Source organism: Cetorhinus maximus, chromosome 5, assembly GCF_964194155.1.
Source record: "Cetorhinus maximus chromosome 5, sCetMax3.hap1.1, whole genome shotgun sequence".
Taxonomy (NCBI): Eukaryota; Metazoa; Chordata; class Chondrichthyes; order Lamniformes; family Cetorhinidae; genus Cetorhinus; species Cetorhinus maximus.
The window spans coordinates 5,021,138-5,048,787 of record NC_135883.1 but is presented as its reverse complement, the minus strand read 5'-3'; the positions used below and the strand labels follow the sequence as shown (position 1 = coordinate 5,048,787).

General features: G+C 39.5%; 1 protein-coding gene across 1 annotated transcript in view; it reads left to right on the top strand.

The window, feature by feature from the left end:
• Nucleotides 1-12,887: 12,887 nt before the first annotated feature.
• LOC144680472 (exostosin-1-like) overlaps nucleotides 12,888-27,650 on the top strand; it is a 709,158-nt gene continuing 694,395 nt past the window's right edge. Inside the window, exons 1-2 of the mRNA XM_078541470.1 lie at nucleotides 12,888-12,971; nucleotides 13,773-14,792. Coding sequence (XP_078397596.1) covers nucleotides 13,792-14,792 — 1,001 coding nt within the window. The 5' untranslated portion in view covers nucleotides 12,888-12,971; nucleotides 13,773-13,791. The remainder of the gene's footprint in view (nucleotides 12,972-13,772; nucleotides 14,793-27,650) is intronic.

The window sequence follows — 27,650 nt, the reverse complement described above, 5'->3', positions numbered from 1 at the left end:
GGAATATGATGTAGAGGTGAATTTGATGCTCAGTGTTTCTGGATACAAGGTATTCAGGAAAGATCAAGGAGGAAAAAAGGCAACTAGCATGTTTGACTAAGGAAAATATTAGTGCTAAAAACAGTGTGTCCTTGGTGTCAAACACCAGAATTCATTGAATTGGAATTGAGAAACAATATAAGAGGCTATTATGCTCCTTGGTGTATTCTATATGGCACCAAATGGAGCGAAGGCAATAGAGGAGCATATTTGTAAATACATTTCTGAAAGAGTCATGATAATGGGAGACTTTCACTACCCCAGTATTGAAGGGGGGGCAGTGGTTGTGTTAAAGTCAAAGAGGAGAAATTTCTAAATGTGTGTCCAGGAGAACATACTTGAACAGTATGTTTTCTTCCCAATGAAGAAAAGAGGCATCGCTGAATATACTTCTGGGGAATGAAGTGGGTTAAGTGGGGAATGTCACAGTTGAGGAGCTCCTCAGGAATAGTAGTAATAGTATCGCAAGGTTTAGATTAGTTATGTAGAAGGCTGAATAGCAATGTAGGATTAAAGTATTTAACTGGAGGAGGACTAATTATAGAAAATTTAGTATGGCTGATTCAGATAAATTGAACTCAGGCTGGCAAACAGAAATGTAATGGAGCAATGGATGGCTTGTAAAGAGAAGATGGTTCAGGGACCAACTAGGTAAATTCCCAAAAGGGAGAAAGGGAGGACAGACAAAACCAAAGCTTCCTTGATGGAGTTACAGATTGGAACGAATTAGAAAAATAGGGCATACGGCAGATGTCAGTTTGATAATAAAAAGGGAGAATTAGGCTGAATATAGACATTACAGAGGATAAGTGAAAAAGAAAATAAGAGGGACAGACAGCATGAGAACAGATTGGCTGCAAACATAAAGGGAATTCAAAGGTCTTCTGTAGACATATTAAGAGTAAAGGGTTATCACAAAAGTGGTGGGACAGAGTAGGGACCAAAAGGAAATCAATCAGTGGAGGCAGAAGTCATGGCTGAGTTATTAAATTAGTATTTAGGATGAGATGTTAAACCACAGCCCCATCTGCCTCCTTGGGTGGATGTAAAAACATTGCATGGTATTATTTCAAAGAAGAAATCTGTATGGCATGGACTGTTCAGATTGTCAGAGCAGTGACAAATGGAATTAAACCTGCAAAAGAGAGGTAATGCACTTGGAGTGCTAACAAGGCAAGGGATTACACTGAGGGTAGGACCCTGGAAAGATCAGAGGGACCTTGGTGCACATATCCACAGATCCCTGAGGGTAGCAGAGCAGATAAGGTAGTTAAAAAGGCATATGGGATACTTGCTTTTATTAGACAAGGCATAGAATACAAGAACAGGGAGGTTATGCTGGATCTGTATAAAACGCTGGTTAGGTCACAACTGGAGTACTGCATGCAGTTCTGGTCACCACATTATAGGATGGATGTGATTGCACTGGAGAGGGTGCAGAGGAGATTTACCAGAATGCTGCCTGGGCTGGAGGATATGAGCTATGAGGAAAGATTGGATAGGCTGGGGTTGTTTTCCTTGGAACAGTGAAGGTTGAGAGGGAGCCTGATAGAGTGTATAAGATTATGAGGTGCATTGACAGAGGGAATAGGAAGGTAATTTATCCATTAGTAAAGGGGCCAATAACCAGGGGGCATAGATTTAAGGTAAGGTGTAGAAGGCTAAGAGGGAAGTTGAGGAGAAATCTTTTCACCCAGAGGGTGGTAGGAGTCTGGAATTCACTGCCTGAAAGGGTTGTTGAGTCAGAAACTCTAGTAACATTTAAGAAATATTTAGATATTCACTTGCTTTGCCATAGCCTCCAGGGCTATGGGCCAAGTGCTGGAAAATGGGATTAGTGTTGTCAGATCTTTATTGACAGGCACAGACACAATGGGTCGAATGGCCTCCTGTGCTGTAAACTATGAGCTTATATCAGCATCTTGGCCAATATTTATCCCTCAAATCAACATCAGAAAAAAAAAGATTTGGTCATTATCACTGCTGTTTTTGGGAGTTTGCTGAGTACAAACTGGGTGCTGCATTTCCTACATTATAACAGTGATTACACTTCAAAAATACTTCACTGGCTGTAAAACACTTTGAGGCTTAGGATAGTAATGAAAAGCACTATATAAATGAGAGTCTCTTCTTAAAAAAACATTTTACATTGGTGTTTACCAAGGAAGAGGACTTTACCATAGCTAGGGTAGACAGTTGGAGCTGATCAGGATACTGGTTGAGATAATAGATAAAAGGAGGTACTAGAAAGGTTGATGATACTTAAAATGATAAACCACCCAATCTGGGTGGGATGCATTCTATATTGGAGAGGGAAGTAAAGGTAAAAATCAGAGGTGCTGGGCACAATCTTCCATTTTCAATCTTCCTCCAATCCTCCTTAGGTACAGGGATGATGCAAAAGCACTGAGGGACCACAAATACACAAAAAGTGTGGATATAAACCTGCCAATTACAAGCCTGTCAACTTAATATCAATGGTTGGAAAGCTTTTAGAAACAATAATCTGGGAGAAAATTAACAGCCACTTGGATAAGCTAATAAATAAGAGGCAGCAAGGATTTAAGGGCAAATCACATTTGACTAATTTGACAGATTTTTTAATGAGGTAACAGAGGGGATGGATGAGGGTAGTGCGGTTGATGTTGTGTATACGGACTATGAAAAGGCATTTGAAAAAGTACCATATATTTGGCTTAACAAAATTGAAACCCATGGAACACAAAGTGGCAGTAGCAGCATAGATACAAAATAGGCTAGGGGTAAATTATCAGAATTGTGATAAATGGCTGTGTTTAACTGGAGAAGGTATACAGTAGAATTCCCAAAGTTTCAGTACAAGGACCACTGCCGGCTTTAATAACAACTTGGACTTGGGAGTACAGCAACACAAATTTGAAATTTGCAGATCTCATAAAACATTGAAGTACACACTGAGGAAGATAGTAAAGAGTGGAACAGGCTAGTGGAATTGGTAGGCACATGGCAAATGAAATTCAACCCAGAAATGTGTGAGGTGATACATTTTGTTAAGAGAATGAGGGAAGACTATCCATGCTAAATGGTACAATTTTAAAGCGAATGTTTAGGGGTGCTTGTGTACAAATATTTGAAGGTGACAAGGCAGGACAATAGGCAGATAATAAAACATATAGGATCCTGGGTTTTATAAAGAGAGGCATAGAATACAAAAGCTAGGAAAGTGCCATTAAACCTTATATAAAATACTAATTCAGCACCAGCTAGAGTAGTGCGTTCAATTCTGGGCACCACACTTTAGGAGGAATGTGGAGGCTTTCGGGAGGGTACAGAAGAGATTTACTAGAATGATTCAAGGAATGAGTATGAATCCAGTTTCAAGGATAGATTGGAAAACTGAGGTTGTTCTCCTTAGAGCAGAGAAAGCCAAAAGCAGGTTTGATCAAAATCATTAAGTGTTCAGAAAGAATGAATAATGGCTGAATGGGTTTCCAATGGCAGAAGGGTCAATAACCAGAGGGCACAGGTTTATTGGAAAAAGAACTAGATGTGATATGAGGAAAAACTTTACACAACAAATAATTAGGTTTTGAAATGTACTGCCTGATATGGTGGTGGATAGAGGCTTAATAGAAGCCTTTAAGAGGGAATTGAAGAAATACTTAAAAATAAAAAAAACATTAGGGTTATGGGAAAAGTGTGGGATTAACTGGATTGTTCTTTGAAAAAGCCAGTATAGATGTGATAGGTTGAATGGCATCAAGCTTTGCTGCATGGTTATGTGATTCTATGAGTATTGGTCTTGATTAATTGAAACTTTGTGAAAGTTCTATTAAAATTTCCAAATTTTGATAGGAGTCTTTCATTGAAAAACAATATGCTGCATTGCCGCTGGAAATTTTGAGAATTAGGGATTTTTAGTGCAGAAGGAAACCATTCTGTTTATTGGTATATGTTTCTAGAATCTCAAACAGCATCACTAATTCCAATTCTCCTTGTAATTATGTGTCACTTCCATTTATAGGAAAAATATATCATCTGTGGGTGTTCAATATGACATTGTTATTTTGAATAAAGTAAGGACTTAACAGAAATCATAAAGTAAGATTGAGAGATTGGTAATTTTTGCATTCAGTTATTTGGAGAAGCTTGAGCTGTTCTCCTTCAAGCTGAGAATATTAAGGGAAGATTTAATAGACATCTACAAAATTTATGAGGGGTTTTAACAGAATTAATCGGAAGAAACTGTTTCGATTGGGCGGGTCAGTAACCAAAAGATACACATTTAAGATAGTTGGCAAAACTAATGGGGAAGACGAGAGATTTTTTTCTGCAGTAAGTTGCATGATCTGGAATACAATGTCTGATAAGGTGTTGGAAGCAGATTGTTGGAAGCAGATTCAATAGTAACTTTTAAAAGGTAATTGGACATATACTTGGAAAGGAAAAATTTGTAGAGCTATGAGGAAGATGTGGCACAAACCGATGGGTTGATTTGATGTTGTACATGAAAGGATGCCAATGATTCTTACATGTAACATTCCTCCACCTAAATGATGTTGCAGATGTTCTGATCCCAGACTTCAGCCTTGTATCAGTGTCAGCATACACACCTCTGACTCAGAAGCTTGCAGCTTTAAGTTCTATTCAAAGACTTGAGCTAACACTTCAGTACAGTACCTAGGTGTGCTGCACTGTCACAGGTGCCATCTTTTAGATGTGATGTTAACCAAGGCCTCATCTTCTCTCTCTGGCGGAGGTTAAAGAACCCATGGCACTATTCAAAGAAAACATGCAGAATTCACCTGGTCTCCTGTCCAATGTTTATCCCTCATCCAAACCCAAAAATTATCTGGTCATTATCTTGGTGCTGTCTGTGGGACATTGCTATGCATAAATTGCCTAAGTATTTCCTATATTACAGCAATGAATACACTTCAAACTTACATTGGCTGTAAAATACTTTGGGACATTCTGGGGCCTTGAAAGGTGCCCTATAAACACAAGTTCTTTCTTGCCCATTCTTCTTTTCACCTGACCTCTTGGACTAGAGGGATGGCTCAGGGTAACCTTCTTCCTGATTTTCACCCCTTTTTCTCAAGTCCCATGATGACTTGGTTGAAATCAGGAATACTTTATGTAGGAAATTAAGTGGACAAATGTTCTATTATTCTGTAGTACTGACACCACAAATCCTTAAAAATGGTACTTGAAATGAGATGGACGATTTGCCAATGATGGCAACAGAAGCCGATTTGAAATCGCACATTAAGGCAGACATGAGGGGTTGGATTTTCAATCTGAGGTAAGGAACCTCACCCCTGGAACATTTCCAGACATTGATCCCACGTCGCTTCAGCCTGGAGGCACAACATGGAAACGGAGTGATCTTGAAAAGGCAAGCAGCAGACATTACTGAGCTTGCTGTTCACTGAGGAGATGTGTAGGAGAGTTTGCATAGAGGGCCAGCAGCCCCAAGGTTCTCTGGTGCCTCTCCAGATGCTAACCAAGACATTTGATGAGAGGCAGGAGGTAGAGAGATGATTCCTGGCAAGAGGTAGAAAAAAATCCACCAAGAGACACCAAAAGGGCCTGGATGGAGGGGGCTACAGAAGTCAGCAATGGCCAGGAGGATATGGGATTCAATGACCTTATAAGGCAAGTGGCAAACAACACCTGGATGACAGGCCTCAAACCCTGTCTGCAGCAGTATGCACTTGAACTGAGCAGACCTCAGTGACCGAGGGATTGCGAATTTCCCGTGAGTCCAGATTGAAATTTTAAAACTGCTCCTCTTGAGGTCTGTTAATGAGCCCATCAACACCTCAAAAGCAGTTAATTAGGATAAAAGCAAAAAACTGCGGGTGCTGGAAATCCAAAACAAAAACAAAAATACCTGGAAAAACTCAGCAGGTCTGACAGCATCTGCGGAGAGGAACACAGTTAACGTTTCGAGTCCATATGACTCTTCAACAGTGCTAAGGAAAAATAGAAAAGAGGTGAAATATAAGCTGGTTTTGGGATTGTGGGGGGTGGGGGGGTGGGACAAGTAGAGCTGGATAGAGGGCCAGTGATAGGTGGAGAGAGCCAAAAGATGTCAAAGACAAAAGGACAAAGAGGTGTTGAAGGTGGTGATATTATCTAAGGAATGTGCTAATTAAGGGTAGAAAGCAGGACAAGCAAGGGACAGATAGCCCTAGTGGGGGTGGGGTGGGATGAAGGGATCGAAATAGGCTAAAAGGTAGAGATAAAACAATGGATGGAAATACATTTAAAAATAATGGAAATAGGTGGGAAAAGAAAAATCTATATAAATTATTGGGAAAAAAAAGGGGGGGATCGGAAAGGGGGTGAGGATGGAGGAGAGAGTTCATGATCTAAAGTTGTTGAACTCAATATTCAGTCCGGAAGGCTGTAAAGTGCCTAGTCGGAAGATGAGGTGCTGTTCCTCCAGTTTGCGTTGAGCTTCACTGGAACAATGCAGCAGGCCAAGGATGGACATGTGAGCATGAGAACAGGGTGGAGTGTTGAAATGGCAAGCGACAGGGAGGTCTGGGTCATGCTTGTAGACAAACTGAAGGTGTTCCACAAAGCGGTCACCCAGTCTGCGTTTGGTCTCTCCAATGTAGAGGAAACCGCATTGGGAGCAGCGAATGCAATGGACTAAATTGAGGGAAGTGCAAGTGAAATGCTGCTTCACTTGAAAGGAGTGTTTAGGCCCTTGGATGGTGAGGAGGAGGGTAAGTAAAGGGGCAGGTGTTGCACCTTCTGTGGTTGCATGGGAAGGTGCAGTTAATTAGTGTGTATTGCTGGCTTCCTCCCTTTGAGAATCGCATTGTGTTCGGTCGGTGTGGGGATTCAGTGTCGTCCTCTGGAAACGCGATTTTCAACGCGTGTCCACACGCGTTCTGGCCGCCGCTGGTAGTTGAAAATCAAGCCAATTAGCTCATTAGCCAGTTAGCTTTAATACCTCCCTATCTACCGGCGTAAAACCAAACGTCAACTTCACTTGTTGGCACCTTAATCTTCATCACTGAAATAAAACATTCTATTTAGTGGTATTAAATTTCATAGTGAATTATTTAAGATTGTTTCCTCAAGAAAATGCAGCTCCCTTTTGGATATAAACGGCGGGGAAAGATAGTTTTACAATACACATGAACATAAACTTAAATAATATAAAGTGGGCAGCATGCACTTGTTTCCACAATATGGAAGGATAAATAAATCATATGGAGGGGGAGGGGGGCAGATATATCATTTTCAAGGTACAATGTATTTTCTGCATAGATGTGTGTTTGCAAGCGAGCACAGAAACCAGCGATCCCACATTTAATAAGGAAATATTCTACTTTTCAAAGTTTTATCGACCTTTTATCGCAGCTCGTTAAACCGCTAGATGTCGCTTTTTTATGAATCATTTCACTCAACTGCTTCGAAAGGGAAGATTGGATATCTTTAAACCAACTAAACTGACCAGTTTCAACCGATATATTGACAACGCTGCGTAGTATGTTACAAACATAAAAAAGTCAATATCCCGTCCACTTCATTTCGTAACCCAATTAACAGATTTCTGTTCCCGGAACATACACATTAGCGAGGCTGCGAAAATGCTATTTGCACAGAAAATTAATAAAAGTTTTCTCGTGCATGTTTGGATTTATGACTGTGCGCTATTATCCAGTACTGCACCGGAGTTAGAAAATTTACATCTCAAGGGTGTGTTTTAATAATGTTTGTTGTGCACAACATGCATTAGCTTCTGTACTGTGAACGCTCGCTCCCAGGCGACTCGTCTCACGGGGCGAATTAGATTAATACATAACAAATGACACATCAGTATACAGAGTTTATTATTAAGTGCTTATATATAAAAAAAACTACTGTACTGTAGATGTTTGTAGCTAGGGGCTGCTCTGGAGAAGGCAGTGCCGCTCAATGCCTGGCGATAGAAACTGGACACAACAAAAAGTGTTTATCTCGAGATTCTGCAGAATCTAAGCTCTTGACGTTACAAAGAAACGCAATCTCATAACTCTCAAGTAATTATTTTATTGAAACAAAAATAGTTTCTTGCTCTCCGCTTAATTAACGTTCAAGTAACTACCGCAAAATGTAATCTCAGTGTTAAAATTGCAAAGGTTAAAAAATTAAAGCATTGCGTTTGCATAGGATATGTGTGTACGTATAACTAAAGGAGTGAATACAATGAATACATTAACAACCGTAATTAACATGTCTAAGAATATAAAATGCTTTCTTCGGGACTACATTATCTTCACTTCGAAGGTCGACGATACAATCACAAAATAAATAAGCCGTAAAATGTGGATGTGTATGTATAAAATATAAAAACGAGCATCGTCTTCTGTTTATCATCTTAACAATTAGTTACATTTCGATCTAAGATCGACAGTCGTGCAATATCAATGAAATAGTTTTCCTTTGTTCGCAGTAAGCATGGCTGCCACGAGATATAGTATCTACATGAAGGAAAGGAATAGTTTGAATGCTTCCAAGACAAGGTTCAGCATATCCAGTCCAAAGCCGGCAGTCTCAGGTGTGCTCTGCAAAGCCTAGCGTCTGCCAAGCTCCTGCTCTGCTTTATCACACGACGGTTTTGCAGATGTAATCCAGGTAATGCAAGATTGGATCTAACAGATGTTCAAAAACATACCGCACTTTAGTTTTTTCCGTGTTTGTATGAAATGGAACACAATTCCAACTGCAGATGAAGACCAGCATATCTATCTAAATATGATGCATCGCTGCTGGAAAACTTCAACATACGTGCCTGGAATATCAACAATTATACCAGTTGCAGACAGAGCGAACACAACCTTTTTTTAAACTGAGTTGAGTCGATTAGCATATTAAGGAAAACGTTAAAGAGCATTAGGTAACATATGGGCACTTTTAAAACCTCTAAATTACATTGTGAGTCATAATGGGCACACAATGAATGACAATTATTTGATGAATTACACAAATATTGTCCGTCTGCAAGCGGTAATATTTGGCAATTCTAGTTCACAACAAAAATCCACATCTGACAAAAGCCGACGGTTTGTCCTGTCGAGACCGATTATCCTGTATTAAAGTTGCTTTTGGCAATTTACAAGGGGAAAGCCACAGAGTATCCATATCACGAAGTAATTGCAGATGATAAAGGGCATTAATTCAGGTCACATATAGCACATCTATGAGGAAAGCACTACAGTGTCCCCACCGCGGTACCCCATTCTTTCTTAAATGATTCCAAGATTTTAATTTCTACCCACTTATTCGAATTCCATTCCAACTCTTGATCATGCTTATATGAAGGAGGACCTCTTGATGTCTTAGCTTTACTCTTTTCTAGCTTGAATCTCTGTTGGCTTATTCTACTCGAACAATTTAATTTAAAGTTAATATTCTGGATGTACCGTTTGCATAACTTTACCTTCCTAGTATACAGTGCAATCTAGTACAAGGTGCCTCACAGATCTATTTTTCAGGTTGAAAACCCCAAGTTTCTCCAGAAATTTTTCATAACTCACACGCCCCATGCCCTTCTCTGCCTAGAGTGCTTGCATGTCTCCCCTGCTTCTGAGTGATCAGAATAAACATAATACTCAAGGTGCAGCTTGGCCGGTGCACTATATAGTTTAATCACAATCTTCTCTGGTTTATATGCTGCTGTGCTGGCTATGTAGTTCAGTATTCTGCCCTGCACTGGTTAGAAATGCGGGACACTGAATCTACAATTTCATCCTTAGCTATTTTAACACCATTCATGAAGTGAATCTGTCATTTGCCTTAAAAAAAACAAAACACCATGGATGTTAGAAATTTGATTTAAGAAAAAAAAAAGCTGGAAAAACTTATCAGGCCAGGCAGTATCTGTGGAGAGAAACAGAGTTCATGTTTCAGGTTGATAGCCTTTTATCAGAAAGATAAAAATGTAAGAGTTTTTAAAGCCAGCGGAGGGGCAGGAAGAACAAAGGAGAAGGTTTGTGATAGGATGGAGATTAAATAACAAAATATTTCATGATGCAACAACCAGAGTGGTAATGGATATAGTAAAGAAATAAAAGATATGTCCAAATGAGGCATGAATAGCTACCTAAGAACCCTCTGAATATAACATGTGCACTACATCACACTTTTCTATATTACATTTCCTTGCCATATTTTAGTCTCTACAATTATTTTCTCCTACTGAATCTATAATTTCTGATTACTTTCTGCTCCCTTTACTACTGCCCCACCTTGATTGGTATCAACTGCAAATTTTAGAAAATGTCATTGTTTCTGAATTGATGTAAATTAGAAACATGTTCAGATGGGCATAATTTATCCTAGGGCAATTCTCAAGAGCAGAGGCCAGCATTTATCTCAACAAAAATTCCCAAAAAAAGATTAACTGGTGATCTATTTCATTGCTGTTTGTGGAGTTTTGGTATACAAAAAAATCAGCACCATGTTTGCTTGCACAATAACAGTGATTAATCTTCAAAAGTTATCAATTGGCTATGAAGCAGTAAAAGCTTTTTTACAGTTACATTTCACTTTTTCAGCTATTTTTAAAAATATCTCCTTGCCACTTTGATCACTCTGCTAACTTGCTTCTGAATGTTCCTATCGTAACCCCAGAGAACCCATTCTCCTTTCTACTTGCAGAATTGGCATTTTCCTCTTTATTTCCCTTTAAATATAAGGCCCCTACTTGAAACGTTAATGCATCTTTCCTCTTCTCAGATGCTTTGTTTTTTTTTATTACATTCCAGAGTTTTCAAGTTAATTAAGGATGATAAAACCATCTAGGTCCATCTTAGTTTATCCATAGAAAGCCTAATGTTCCATACCATAAGATTCAATTGTTTCTTAAGTTATTCTACAATTTTGTCTTCATTATGTCTGAATGCCTATTTCACATGTTAGTCACTTTGTGTGAAGAAGAATTTCCTATTATCAGTCATAAAATTAACTTTCGTTAGTTTGAACCTGTGACTACTTGTTCTTCTCTCACAGTTGAATTTCTTGTTAACTTCTTTATACCCTTAAGAATCTTGTATAATTCTAAACGATTACCTCCCATATGCCTCCTTGTCTAAGTTTCTCCAGCCTTTCCTCATAACTCAGACCCCTGTTAACAGGAATCAGCCCCATCCCCTTTCTCTGCACTGCCTTCAACGCTTGAATCTCCCGCTTCTTTCTCAGCATCTAGAAAAAGGTGCAATATTGAAGATGCAGTCTGACCAGAGCATTATAAAGTTTGACCACGGCCTCCATTGACATTTCTAATGTTTTGGTTTGTAGTTCAAAATTCAATCAGGTGATTGAAGCACCTATTCAGATATGAGTAATTACTTTTGGTTGCATTTGAACTCGATGTTGCTAAAATTTGGACTTTGGGCGCTGGTGACTTGTCTGGGCAAGACAGTAGAGTAGTTCTGAAGATAAGTCACAGACCTGAAACGTTAACTCTGTTTCTCCCACCACAGATGCTGCCAGACATGCTGAGTATATCCAGCATTGTCGGTGTTTTTTTTTAGATTTGCGGCATCCGCAGTTATGTTGCTTTCGTGTCGAGCAGAATGACGTCGCTTCGCTCTGACAGAAAGAGACACTTGCCCCTTTAACTCCGCAAAGGGAGGGTGGATGACGTCACGACGCTCCTCCGGCCGCCCGTCCAAACATCCCGCGCATGCGCATCCCGAGAAGAAGCCACCCCCAACCCCCCCCCCACACCCCCCAACCCCCGGGGGCTCGCAGTCATTGACGTGTCGGTTGTCCAATGAGCGACGGGAGCTGCGGCCATCGCAGCCAATGGCAGAGCAGGGAGAAGGAGGGAAAGGGGGCGGGGAAGGGAAAGCTGCTGTCGAGTCAGATCAGCGCGCGAGGAGAGGGCGGTTGGAGCCGGTGTGGAGGAGGCAGGGGAGGGAGAGAGAGAGAGAGAGAGAGACGCCGCTCGACAAATGTCCGAATCGGCAGCCAAAGAGGGCGAGGAAATCCTGCCCACACCTCCGAGGCAAAGCTTGTAGGAGTCAGTTAGTCAGTCAGTCGGCAGCCTTGAGGGAGGGAGAGAGGGACCTGTTTCCTCTCCGGTGCTTCAGTGAAAGGGGGGGGGGAGAGTCTGACAGGGAAGAAATGAACCGAGAATCTCACGGCGTCTCCGGCATTTGAAGATAAGAGACCCGAGTCCCCGGGACACCTCACCTCACCTCATCCCACCTCAGCTCATCTGACCGAGTCCAGGGGCTGCCCCTGATGGATGTCTCTGCTCTCTCACACGGTGTGTGCTGCACATTTACCTGGGGCACCCGGTGGATGAGGGTGAGGGCGGCAGGAGCGGTTTAGAAAACGGGACCGGACGGTTTCCGAAAGTTGAAGGAGTTGCTTTGATTTTTTTTTTTGTTTTGTTTTGTTTATTATTCATTCATTCCTCATTCCTCCTCCCCGTAAAACTTAATTCCCCCAACTCCTCTTTCCACCGCCCCCCCCCCACCACCCCCTTTCAAACTGTGTTTTTTTTTATTATATATTAAATAAAATGACAACCCTTAATCACTGAGGACTGACGGTGAAACCGGGGAAACTTCCCCCCCCCCCCCCCCCCCACCACCTCACTCCTCACACGACAAGATCAGAATCATCAGGAAAGTATGTTCGCTCTGCGGATGGTGACCTTGGCTTCTCCGCCGACTGAGACGGTAGATTTGAATAATTAAAAAGAAAGAGAAAAAAAAAAATTAATAAAAATAAATAAATAAGTAAAACCCAGGGCACTCGATCATCCCAGATGACAGCCGAACGCCAAGGGTCTCAGCAGCCCGAGCTAGCACCAAGTGCGCGCACAGCGGACGCGGGATGGCCGTCCTCATCTCCAAGAGTAACAGACTGAAAAGAGGGATATAAGTTGTTCCCGATGACAGGCTCCTGCACTGTAACTCCCAGACAAGATCCAGGTACCCGATAATAATTTTATACTTCTACATCAAGTCATCTCGTCAATACTACTTGACGGGCGAAGGAGATTTTTTTATTATTATTAATGGTAAACTAGGAATGCGTTCCCAAACCTCACCAACAGTTTTATTTTATGACAAGCTAGGTTGATTAGTTTGTGTTTTTTTCCTCCTTCTTCTTGTTTTAAAGGTCGGTATTTGTGCTGATGTAAAGTTGTTTTTTTTTGGTGGGGGTGGTGGGAAACCCTCCCCAGATACACCCACAGAGCCAATTTCTAACTAAGACGCCAGGGGCTCTCACTGCTGACACTTAACTTGCCTTTGCTGCTGCTCCTGTTTCCTGGATTGCGGGATGTGTGTGGCAGGGTCAGTGAACGCGTCAGGTTCCCCGAGCTTTTCTTTGCCAGGTTAGAGTGCGGGATGGAGCGAGTTTTTCCTCGCCCTGGTAACCACATTAACATGGCGGCGGGAGGGTGCTTCTGCTTCTGCTCTGCTCCAGCTTGGGCCAGAGGGGGACTGAGCTGTGAAAATCCTCCCTCACCCCCTTCCCAGCTCGCACAGTCAACACAAACTGCCAGGCTCCACACTCCATCACATCAACCACAAAGGCAGGCTTTTTAGTGCTAGCTTTCCAGGAATCCTTGCCATTGAAAATTAACTTTTTAAGTGAAAGTTTGTGATCAATTATTCTTTTCTTGTTTATGATATTCTACGAGATTATCAAATCCTAAGTGGCAACTGTTTCTCTCTCTCTTTCCCCACACCCCTTCCCCTTCCCCATTCTTTTTTATGCATTTCTAGTGGCCCCCTGCTTGTCCACATGCAGGCCAAGAAAAGGTATCTTCTAGTGTCATTGGGCGCCTGTCTTTTGCTGCTTTTCTACTTGGGAGGAGCACGGTTCCGACAGTTGCCCCCAAATTTACCTTCATCTTCATCATTGTCATCTGATCATCTTCACCACGACGTCAGGAATCAGGCTTCACCCCCCATCGGACGCCGCTGGCCTGTGTGGATTAACCACTTGAGCAGCTATTTCAGTTTGGAAGATGGGCAAAATAATGAAGAGGAGGGAACCCAGCTTGGCGTCAACCCTGGACTTTCTCCAAGGGAGAGGAGAGAGATCAAAGCAAACGTTTATAAGAATCGAAAATGCAGGATGGAGACTTGCTTTGATTCCTCTCTCTGCCAAAGGAATGGATTCAAAGTGTACATCTATCCACTTCAAAAGGGGGAGAAGATTTCTGAAAGTTATCAGAAAATCCTTACTACTATTGAGGATTCGAGATATTATACATCAGATCCAAGACAAGCATGCTTGTTTGTCCTCAGCATTGATACCTTGGACAGAGATCAACTTTCATTTCAGTATGTTCATAATGTGAAAACTAAAATCCAAAGCCTCCCACTGTGGAATAATGGAAGAAATCATCTTGTTTTCAATCTGTATTCAGGGACCTGGCCTGATTACACAGAAGATTTAGGGTTTGATATCGGGCAGGCAATGTTAGCCAAAGCCAGCATCAGTATGGATAACTTCCGATCTGATTTTGATGTGTCCATCCCCTTGTTTTCCAAAGAGCATGCTCAAAAAGGGGGCGAGAGGGGCTGGCTTATGTACAACAATGTGCCACCCACAAGAAAATACCTGTTGGTTTTTAAAGGTAAAAGATACCTAACTGGCATTGGGTCAGAAACCAGAAACGCCTTGTATCATGTACATAATGGAGAAGATATTATTTTGTTAACTACTTGTAAACATGGGAAGGACTGGGAAAAACATAAAGATTCCAGATGTGATAAAGATAACGGGGAATATGAAAAGTAAGTAACAAACTTTATACTTTGATTCTGTTGTAGCGGATTGTAGCAATTGATGAGTCACATGGAAGTGCTTACGCTGCCATTCCTGCAGAGTGTAGTATGTGTTCATGCACTGAATACAATTATCAAAAATGATTATTTCAATTTCTTTTTTGAAAGAAAGGCAAACATTGCTGATATTTCTTCATATAATGTCATTTGTTGGTTTTGATGGATATACACATGGTGTATGTGATTACTGGTACATTTGAAATTGTTTCTGAAACTATTCTGGTATTCTGCAGATGTGTTATAAATTGCTGCTTTAAAAATTGCTTACACTTGTACAATAGTAAATGTGTCAGGGAGTATAGTGCTTGACTTCAGTATGCTATAAAATAACTAAGTCTTAAATTCATGAACACTGTTGAAATCTTTTAATGGGGCACTTGTTTCATCATCCAAACATTCCAGTTGAGTAGACACCAGAATTGTTATCTGTTTTATTGATAATTTATGCTCTGTCTTACTTTCTTTTTCCATGCCTTTGTTACCTCTAGACTTGACTATACCTATGCTTTCCTGACCAGCTTCCCATCTTTCACCCTATATATTCTTGTGTTCATTCAAAACTCTGCTGCTTGAATCTTAACACACTCCAAATCTCATTCACCTATTACCCTGTGTTTGCTGACACTCACTGCCACCTTGTTCAACAATGGCTATGTTTTAAAATCCTCATCCTTGTATTTAAATGGCATTGCCCCTCCCTATCTGTTTTCTCTGCAGCCCTCCGATTCTGGTCTCCTGTGCATCCCTGATTTTAATCGTTCTACCATTGGCCATGCTTTCAACTGCCTTAGCCATAAGCTCTGGAATTCCCTCCCTAAACCTCTAAGCTACCCCACCTCTCTCCTCTTCTAAGGCACTTAAAAAAGCACCTTTCTTTGATCAAACTTTTGTTTATCTCTTCTGATTTTTCCTCCTATGGATTGGTGTCAAAAAATGTCAAAAATATTTTTCATTGATATAGCTCTTGTTAAAGTACCTGGGATTTTTTAAATGAAGTTAATACACTGTATAAATTGTATAATAATTAATTTGTTGTTTAAATAATATAAATTGTTGTTGTGTTTATTAAGTATTGGTGTTATGGAATCTTACCCACTTTACATTGTAGTGCAATTTCCATGGTACGAACAAACAACTAGACACAGTTGCAGTTGTTTGGTGCTAGGAAATGTCATGATTTGTAACTTACGGTATGGCTTTATAGCCAACAGTTAGAAAATCACATCATGTATGGGCTGATTACTCAACCAGACGTAACCGATAAAGAGGAAATCATTGTCACTAGATGCAGTCCTTAGAGTGGCATAGGTGTGGTGCTTATGCTGATGGAAGTACCAAGGACAATTATTGATCAGTGCTTATCGCAAAATATTTAACTAACTACATATTAAACTCTGGCTATTGTATTTGTTTAAATATCCACCACTCGATGAATTGCAGAAATTGGGTAAAAATGTTTCCATTGGATTTGTAGATATGACGAATTGATTACCTAAGCAAAAGATTCTCCTAAATAGGATGATCACTAATAGGGACACCTGGACTGTAGTAGGCTATTCAGTCCCTGGAGTGTGTTCCGCCATTCTTTTGGGTCATAGTAATCTGTTCCTCAACTCCAGTTACATCCCTTTTTCTCCATTCCCCCTTAACAGCCTTATCTAACAACAATCTACTGATCTGAGTCTTGAAAAGTTAGAATTGTCACAGCATCCACAACCTTTTGGGGGAAGAAGGAGGGGGTGGAGAGTAAGTTCCTAATTTCATCCACTTTTTGTGTGGAGTACTTTCTGATTTCTGTCCTAACTGGCCTAGCTCTCATTTTAAGATTATGCCCTTAGTTCTGGATAACCCACCATCAGAAATAATTTCTCTGTGTCTACCCTGTCTAATTCCTTTATTGTTTTGAAGACCTCTATTTCATCACTCAATTCTTTCAACTCAAGGAAATAAAAGCCAAGTTTAGGCGATCTGTCCTTAGAATTTAATTCTTCTTAAATTATATTAAATCTGTGCTGCATTCTTTCCAAGGCTAATAAATTTCTCTCTGGTTTGGTGCCCAAAACTGAAAGCAATACTCCAGATGGGATATGACTAAGGCTCTGCAAGTTTCACCACACTTTTATATTTTAAACACCTTGAAATAATTGCCAGCTTTCCATTAACCTTTTTGGTTGATTTTTGTACCCATGCATTAGTTTTTAGTGTTTTGTGTGCATTAGTACATAAACCTCTTTGCTCCGCTACAGTTCCTAGTCTCTCCTGATTAAGGAAACATTCTAATTTGTCTTTCTCTGATTAAGAAGTGGATTATTTCACACTTCCACGCATTAAATGTTATCTGAAACAATTTTTATCATTCTCATACTCTGTTTATTCCCTTTGTAACTTCCTTGATTCATCTGTACAATATATTGGGTCCTAAATTTGTTACTGTATGAAATTGACGTGATTCTGGTGACACACAAGATGACATGCCAGAGCAAGTCCTAAATTTGTTCTATGGGTTTGCCATTATAATTCAGCAAACTCTAGGTTTCAATTAGATGCCATGATGCAGTTGGTCTGTCAGGCCTTAACAAATTTTGATTGAAGTAGAGACCTGAGGCTAAGTCAGGGAGTGTAGGGGCTGGAAATTGATCAATGGGATGTTGGGGGGGGGGGGGGGGGGGGGTTGTGGCTGAAGCGAGGTCAGGATAACAGCAGCCACAGTTGCAGCAAATTTGAATTGGAGCACTGTGCTTTCCATCTCCATAAGAAGTACCCTTTTGGGACGTTTTGGGGCTTTTTTTTTGATTGGCCTCCCAGTGGTCACTTTAAGGACTGTCGATTATGCAGCTGAAGATCTAAAAATACTGGTTGGAGTTTGTGAAGGGCAAACAGACTTTAATCAAATTTTGACCTCTGGGTTGGACTAGTCAGACATGATCAGCTCGTACTTGTCTAAATGCTCAGTCACACAGGCCAGGATTTTCCAGTTCCACCAGTGATGGGCATCTTCGCGGGGGGAGATGGGAAAATTTGGAGAGCGGGCAAAAGTCCATTGATGGAAAACCCCACCCACAGACTCTGATGATGGATTCCAATAACTTCCTCACAACTGATGTTAAACTGCCAGGTCTGTTGTTACCTGGTTTCTCTCTCCTCTTTCTTTTCTTAAATAATAGAATGACGTTTGCAATTTTTGAATCCATAGGCACAATCCCTGAATATAGACAGCATTGGAAAATTATTGGCTAACCCATTTGCAATTTCCTCACCTTTTTTCTAATCCTATAGGGTGGAAACCTTAGGAAGTTTTCATGTTTTAAGCCCCATTATTATCTCCAATACCATTTTAAAACTTCTTCTTGACTTATGTATAGGTTCCTGCACTGTAGGTCTTTTGTACTCTTTATCCACTGTGAAAACAGATAGAAAGTGCCCATTTAATAAATCTGTCATGTACTTATTGTCCACTGTAGTCTCGTCTGCATGTATTCAATGGGCCCACAATCCTCTTTACAACTGATTTTCTCTGACATAAAATCTTTTGGTGTAGATTGTACAACATAAACTGGATACTGCATCGTTGTTTGAAGTGACTATCATAAACATTATTACATAAATATTGGAATGTTCTGAAGGTTGAATCATGTAAATACTGATTTTTGTCCAAAGCTTTGGTCTTTTACTCTTGGCTGTTTAGTGAAATGTTCATCATAATTTGCTGTTTTTAATGTGACTTCATCTAATTGTAAACTGTTTATTCGAAATAATATGTGATGGACTTCTGTAGATGAAGCTGTTTGATATTTTCCAACAAGTTTCAATATTTATAAATGGCTGTAAAGTTTATAATCAATAACAGTATTTGAAGTTATGCAATTGTCACAGAATGTAGTAAATTGTTTACTTAAAAGTGCATGCTGCTAGTTCTGTAGATCAACATGCTCCTTTTTGATTACTGCTATCTTTAAAGTCCTGTACACTGTGGTTTGTTGTATTTTTGCTGTGCCGGTGTGCAAGTAGAAATTGGGTTTCATGTTTATAGTTTGGTTAAGCACATGTTTACGTTAACCTGCTTCACAATTCTGGCCAGTTCTGATTTATTGGATAAGGTTATTGATTTTCAATTGTGTAGTTCGCCCTCTGGAGGGCCTGCATTGTGAACCTTTCATAGTGAAAATAAAAGTACTGAGCGGGTCAGTATCATAACACTTTTGGAAGTTGAATATTTGTAGTTATATGTTTTTTCAATTTTACCCTATTATTTCCAAAATAAATATTAATTTTAGTGCAGGTTATCTGTTAAATTGCGGAGAGATAATGTTAATACAATAACATAGGGCTAAGAGTATTTTAAACACTGGAAAAATGTACCTCCGTATCAGCCCTACTAAAGTTCTAACTTTTTTAATATAATAGTCAGTGATCCTAACCTTACATTTAAAACAAATCCTCATACATGTTTGTAAATTATGTGGCTTGTTTAGGATATAATGGAAAAAGACAATTGTAATAAAAATCACCCCTCTAAGTAACTGATTTGCCATCTCATATGTCGTATTTCAAATTCTTTGCTGCTCAGCAATTCTTAACCCAGCCATTGTACAATAAAAGTTTTCAGTATTTTATTTAATTTGAATACTTGGTATATTTGCAAATTGGAGAATCCTTCATGCCAAGCTACAAGTATAAGCACATTTGTGCTTAAAATCAAATGTATCCTTACTTTGACTTAAATGGTTAAGTTAGGAGTGTAATAATTGTTCTCTTATGCAGTTTATATTGTAATAAAATGTATTTTAATTACTTTTATGGAAAAAAATAGTTTGTATAACCTAAAGACAACATGAACTACTTCGAGTAAATTTGGTGAGCACCTGTGTGTAATTGGTTAAAGATACTGCACTTTAAAGAATTACAGGCATGCTATGAAAATGAAATGAAGATGTTACTTGGGACTTTTAACCTTTTCTGTGGGCAAACTAGAAGTAAGGGGAATGGATAGATTCTGGTGCCATGCATTTTGAAAATTACTCCAAGCACATTAGCAATGGTACACTTTGATGGATTTTTCCATGCTTTCATTTTTGTGGATCACTTAAACATTCTTCTCTATAACTAGAAGCCATTATTCAGCAGACTGCTCTAAAACAAGTATATTAACAAATGTAAATCTTTTGCATATAATACCTCTTATGAACATTCTCTGGGGACATAAGATTTAAAGAAAAAAAGATGTATTTTGGATTTATTTTAGTGTCCATGTATAATATATACCATTTCAGTGTAGCTTTGCTTTTTTTGTGGAGGAAGGTGGGGAAGTGGGGAATGGCATGTTTTCTACATGCGCTCATAATTTGCTGTTGCAGGGCATCTAATGGCATCTGACATCAGTTAAACTGCCCTTTCACATTTAGATTTTTAAACATGTGTGGAAGCTGCTGAAAGTTTGAGCTGATAACATCATGTTGAAGAAAATGGGCGTGTGGGCTAATTTAGTTCGTACCTACTGTTCAAATACAGGAAATTCTCACCATTCAATGCATTTTAATGGTAACACTCCAGTAGAATGTCGTAGAATTTTCTCAATGTTTCAAGCCTTGGAATGAAATATTACTCCAGATGGGTACAAGAGATCCCTTGGCATTTTTTGAAGAGTGCAGAGTTCTTCCAGAGTCTTAGTGAGCATTCCTGCTTAAAGCAACACCATCACAAACAAATTAACTGATAGTTCACCATATTACAGTTTGTAGAGGCTTGCTAAATGTAGAGTGGATGATGTGTTTACTGTACAGAGACAGTCCCTGCATTAAAACAATTTATTGTGTACAAAACATTGTGAAATGCTTTTGAGAGTTCCCATAAAGCATTGCATAAATGTAAGTCTTTCTTTTTTTATGACTGTCTGAGCACATTGAATGCTGTAATAGTCAAGTTTGTATTTACATAACAGTACTGTTGTCTTGCTTCATTGTAATTGAGTTATAGTTGTTTTAAGGGTTCACTGTAGTAAGCAAGCAGTGCAACATTCTGAGCATATTTTGATGCTGAGGTATTCAATTTAGTCTGACTTTTCCCTTTATGTTTTCACCACATCAGTTTTTAAACCCTCTCAGCTTTAGAAATATTTTCCATCTATGTGACATCAGAATACATATTTTCTTCTGAGTATATTTTGTGTGCTGTATCAAAACAAAATCCAGGTCCCATTGTTAAATACTTGCTTTTCAGTGTATGAGATTTAGTTGAAAGTTAAAACCAAACAGTGTCATGTCACAAATTTATATAAAAAGCCTGAAGTTCATCTTCCATTACTAACAACATCACTTTGTTTCTTTGAATCTGGAGAGATGCAAAACCTATAGAGTAGCTCAATTATCTTTAATTATCTGATTATAGACTGGGATAGTAATAGTGTAAAGGGCAGAGAGGGGGAAAAGTTTCTAATGTGTGTTCAGGAGAATTTTCTTGATCAGTAGTATGTTCCAGCCTAACAAGGAAGAAGGCATTGCTGGATATTGCTCTGGGGAAGGAGGTGGGTCAAGTGTTGGTTGGGGAACATTTAACAAACAGTGATCGTTGTATCATAAGGTTTATGTCAGCCAAGGAAAAGAACAAGGAGCAAGGATATGATGTTGGCTGAGTGACATAAGACAGAGTAGTAATGAACGGTTGGTTTCGGGTCTGGAAGAAGATGTACATTGGGGTTCTCAAGTGGTTGGTTCCAAGACCACTGCTTTTCTTGATATATGTTAATGACCTAGGCTTGGATGTACAGGACACAATTTCAAAATTTACAGACGGCACAAAACTTGGTAGCATTGTGAATTGGATAGTGATAGACTTCAAGAGGACATAGACAAGCTGGTGGAATGGGTGGAAACGTGGCAGATGAAGTTTAATGCAGAGAAGAGTGAAGTGATAAATTTTGATAGAACGAGGAGAGGCAATATAAAGTAAAGGGCACAATTCTAACAGGAACAGAGAGACTTGGGAAATATATGCATAAATTATTGAAAGTGCCAGGGCAGGTTGAGAAAATGGTTAAAAAGGCATACAAGACTCAGGTCTTTATAAATAGAGACAGAGACTACAAAAGCAAGGACATTATGATGAACATTTAGAAATCTCTGGTTTGGATTCACCTGGAGCATTGTGTCCGTTTCTGGGCATCGCACTTTAGGGAGGATGTGATGGCTTTGGAGAGGCATGAGGAAATGTTTTCTTATGCAGTGAGTGGTTTGAATCTGGGATGCACTGCCTGAGAGGGTGTTGGAGGCAGATTCAATCGTGGGTTTCAAACGGGAATTGGATAAGCACCCAAAGAGAGAGAATTTGCAGAACTATAAGTGGGGGAGAGTGGGAATAGCTTACAGAGATCCTGCATGGACATGATGGGCTGAATGGTCTCCATCTGTGCTTTTAACTACTTTATGATTCTATCTGCTTGCACATACAGATTCATTTTATATAGTTTACTAAATTGTTAAAGATGGTTGATAGAACTTTGATTCACATCGACTGCATATGCACATCTATACTGGAGAAAAATAATAATATTTGTAGCTTTCGCTTTCTAAATTCTAAAGTATTTTAAATTTAGAATTGCTGGAAGTAAACGTTGTCGATCAGCATCTTGAAAGAGAAACAAAATAGATTTATGTTTCAGGTGAGACTTTTTGTGATGACTGTGTTCCGACAAAGGGTTTTCACCCAAAATGTTAACTTTTCTTCTTTTAGAGCTGAATGGATCTGCAATGTATTTCCAGCATTTTCTATTTTGACAGTAGGATTTGTAACCTATTAATGAAGATATCACTACATATCATATTATTGTGGTAAAACACATCTATAACTGACACTTGTGAATATCAATGTCACGCTTGTAGTTAGGTGGTCTGTATGTGTCTTTTTCCTTATATTAAGTAGTCACTTTAGAACCATGGTTTTGTCTTATGAATCTTCATGTGGAATTCTAAATATCTTATGCTATTTATAGGAAAAAGCTGATAGGCAAAGTATGGATTTTGCCAAACAGTGGATGTGTCACTTTCAAGATACACTCAAAAACCTTCTGTGACTGGAGGGATTGCAGTAATATATTGTCATTCTGTTGGTGTTGATAACCTTCACTTTTTGTTAACAATGTTGAAAATGATGAGAGTGGAATACAGCCTGTGGTACCAAAGATTATTGTGTTCATCCCCCTCCTGGGAATAGTAAGGTATTAATAATGTTAAAGGCTAGAGACTGCAGTTCATTGATGTACTCATTAATGGCAGGTGATGGCAGTCTTGAATAGTCTTTAGGATTACAGTATACTTTTGCAACACTCATACTGATTTACAAATGATCAAAATTTCATCTTAACCCACGATGTAAAGTAAAATTTATGCACATAATAGTCACTACACTCAAGTAATTAATTGTCTATGAAATACATTGAAACATTTTTGAGAGATATGATCAGGTGCTGTATAAAGGGAAGTCTTCTTGAAATCATTTGTCAACAGTTTCACAGCAGTTTCTGTAAATGACCTTTTTCCCTATAATCCAAAAGCTGTATCTTGATTTAATTACCCCCTTTAAGAATTTTTTTTGGAAATTGACAGTATTTAGCTTGTCAAATTCTGCTCATCTTTGATTTCCATCCCCTTTTAGGCTTTGTGTTGATAGGAATTACAAACGCGTGCGTCTTGTTAACTGAATCCTCCTGGCCCAAGTGACAAGGTTTTGAATATGCTACAGAACTGAAAGAAAAACCCCATTTTTAATCTATTGAGACAGTGGCACCAGTTTTGCTGGGAATTTTGAATTGCAGCCTTTCCCTGGCAAAGTGAAACAAAATAACTCATTCAATTTGATAATTGAGGAGACGCTCATCATATCTTGTTGACAGATTTTCTGAATGATATTGTAATTTGACAAGAAAACCATTACATAACAAGTTTGCAATTTGACCATACAGAGAAAAACATTCAGTGATTTTAAACATATACATGTGTAAGAAATAGATTTCCAGTGACATTTCTTGTAGTAAGTCAGAGGTTGCACTGTTCCATAAGGACAAGAATGTTAGGCCTTGTAAAGCAACATATTATTTATCTGCTAAAGTGTGGGTGTGTTTCTGTAAGACTGTAAGGAATAATTAATTCAGTTGCCTGTTTCAGCAATTTTTAAAAAATCACACCTATTGTACTTGGAAGGCTCTGGTCTCAGGTACATAGGAGGGGAATTTGACAGGCCTAACCTACTACCAGAGAATGCTAGGTAATAAAAATAGAGGCAGCCACACCAATCTAGCAAAGGCCAAAACGGAAAGCTTGGCCAGGCTTTAAAAAAAGAATGTATGGAGGTGGCTGGGAGTCATTTTGTTTAAGCCAAGTAACACGACGTATTGTGTTAACATTTCAAATTGATGGCCTTTCATCAGAACCGTTTCTAATGTAAAGTTATCGACCTGAAAGGTTAACTCTGTTCCTCTCCATAGTTTATGCCTGGCCTGCTGAGCACTTCCAGCATTTTCTGTTTTTATTTCAGATTTCCAGCATCTGCAATATTTTGCTTTTGTACAACTCACTGATGTGGGAAAGTGCAAGATATTTATTATTTTATTAATTAAATGCATGTTGTAGCCTTCGCTAGATTTGTAGCTGCCTCTATTTTTATCACCTGGCATTTTCCATTAGAAGGGTAGTCCTATCAGTTAAATCCCTCTGTTGTGCCTGGGACCAGAGCCTTCCAAATACAATGGGAGTGAAGTCTTTTTTTTATTCAATTGCTGAGACAGGCTACTGAATTAATCATTCCTTATAGTCTATGGGGAAATACACTCGTACTTTAGCAGCTCAATAATGCCACTAATTGTTTTGTTCCTATTTACATTAAATCTTATCAGTCATTGCACTTCCTACTTACAAAATAGGTGGAACAAAATATGTATTTCCTGTATTACTCCTGAGAAACAATTGCCTCTCTTGGTTTGGTATCATCAGCATATTTGACTTGTAGGTATTAAATATTTGAATCAAACCATTAATGTAAGTAAGAAATAATATTGGCCCTAGCACTGAACCCTGGGACAGCCACTCATTAATTCTGCTCCCCCCAACAGTGACATGTCTCCTCCAACAAGTAGAGACTGTTCTCCACCGTCAGCCAATTTCCTATCCATTTGCTTGTTTTACCTTGAATCATCACTGCTTTGAACTTAATTACTAACTTTTGGTAAATGATTTTTGGAAGTCTAGGCACAGCACAGCATTGGGCTTTTCACAGTCCATGTGGGATACTACTTCCTCAAAATGTTCCTATATTCAAGCCAGGGAATCACTTCAGCTTTCTCTCTGCAGGTTTATTCTTCTGCTTTATTTAATTCCTAATCCCTGCTGCAGCTATTTCTCACTGCCAATTTTTTTTATTGTGATTAGCTCACTATACCCCAATACACTATTATTTTACTATTTTTTTTCAAAGCAAATAATTTTAACCAGAAAAAAAAACGATTTAAAGGGGGCAATAATGGTTGCTCTGGGACCCTGAAAACAATATGCAGAAGGAACAATTAAAATGTAAAATGAATGTTCTGAGTATACCAAGAGATTTGCAGGGCTGTAATGACCAATCATTGTCTTGGTACTATTTCAAAAGTGGCCATATTATGAATATTCCAATAACTTTCATTCATTGAATTGCAGGAATTTAAACCTGTTTGAACAGCTGCCTGAGTTAAACATGAAAATGATGGTTTAACTTAATTTTTCACCTACAAGTAGAGGTGAAGAGTTGTTCCTATTTTCAAGTGATAATGGTATGAAATTACCAGTGGGGCTAAATAAAAGTGCAACTGTTAAGGGAGTGCAGCATGATGGCAGAGGGTTCTTATATGGAATGAAGGGATTTTCACCATTTCATCAAGTTCCCAATCTCAGCCATTCTTCATGGGCAAGTACAAATGGATGCCAGGTGAGTAACTTCAGGAGTGATGGAGGATGATGGGAAGTCTCAGTGGACTGCTCTTGCACATTTTCCAGTAATTAACCAAGAAGAGCTGCCTTGTCTCCATAGCCACATGAAAAGTATAGCCTGGGAAAGAAAAATAAACACAGGAGAGGGTTCATTTAAATATACTGAGGGTGAAATTCATCTTTGTGGTAGTGCAAAATGTGTGATAATGAATTGGCACCCTGTTTTATACTCCACCCAGTTTTCTTTTCTAATGTAAAAATGCTAGAAATACTCAGCAGGCCTGGCAGCATCGGTGGAAAGAGAAGCAGAGTTAATAATGTCCGAGGTCTGTGACCTTTCATTTTTTCAGTGACTTCATGGTAAAGGAAATCGGGCAGGATACAAACCATCAGCCAATTGCTACAACAGATTAACTTCATCCCCACTAGTTGATTTCTCTTGGAGTCGCACACCAAAGTCAAGACCAAATGCAGGGGAGGTTAGGTGGTGGATGAATAATTGGACAGTGTGAAGACATAATTCAATAATATCTTACACTTGTTTCTTATTTTTGTGTTTCCATTCCAATTAATGTTATGTTTGTGATGGAAATTCCCTATGTAAACTTGTTATTGTTATAATTACACCCTTCCACCAGTGTGGTACTGTAAAATATTTATGGGCAGGAGAGTGTCATGCTGGTGTTACAAGTTTGCATAAGCAGTTTCTAATATAAGTGTGGGCATGAGAGTTGACAATGGAAATAGTTGACAGGCAGCGCCGCTAGATGTAGGATTTAGCATAAATACTTAGGTTTCAGTGTCTGGAGCAGTGAGGTTTCTAAATCAGGGAACATTGGGAATGTAATCTAGGGTCTTGTAAGCACTGAAGGGATTGTGGGAGTGGTGGGGAAAGATTGGGAGCGGTTTCCTGGAATTCAGTAGGACTGAGGAGCAGTTCTATTGTATTGAAGAACAGACCAGTTTCTGGTGGTAAAGCATTAGAGTTTTTGGGACCAAGCAGGAGACAGCATGGTATTACAACTTGATGGGAGAGGGAGCCCACGAGAATGCGATCCAGACTGCTTTTGGTCCCTTTCAAATTATCAGGGCTCAAACCAACCAGGTTCCCACAATTTCAGCTTCGTCTGCCCATTTGTCTGCAGCTCTATAAAGTACCTCACCATGATTTTCTCCATCGTCACCTGTTTTCTGTTTTTACGTTAGTGTTTTAAAACATTTCAGCATGAATTTAATTGATGGTACATCATGGGGTGGGACTATTCAGTTTCTTGATGTGCATTTCTGGTGTGGAATTTTACCGGTGAGAGCCTGAAGTGGCCAATTAATAGCCAGTTAAGGACCTTCTGGTGTCACCACTGGTATTTTACCAGCGGTGGGGGATGTCTGTGTCAGTTTGGTGAGGCCACCAGCTAAACCTTCATGGCCTGGCTGGGGTGTGCCTCCTGTTCCCTTGTTCCATCTACCTCCCAACCCCCCCCACCTCTCCACCCCATTCCTTGATTGTGGCCCTTATCGCCCTCGCTGGATCCTACCTCATTTGCTTGGCAAAATGTGCTCAACTTACCTCAGTGTCTGTCCTTCTGCAGTGATCCTTATGGGGACTGGCTGCAGTCCCAGCAGTGGCCATTCTTCCCAGTGGTGCTACTGGGACTGGAGAGCTGCCAGCAATCTGACTGGCCAGCAGTGCCTGGTGGCAAGACTTCCTTCCAGATGAGGGCAGAAACCTCAGCCTAAGCAAATAACAGTCTGATGGCTGTAAAATTAGGTCAGAGCTTCCCGGCACTACAGAGGTGGATTCGCACCCAACCTTTCAGCCGAGGGCAGGGCCATCGCTTCCGCATAAAATTCTGTC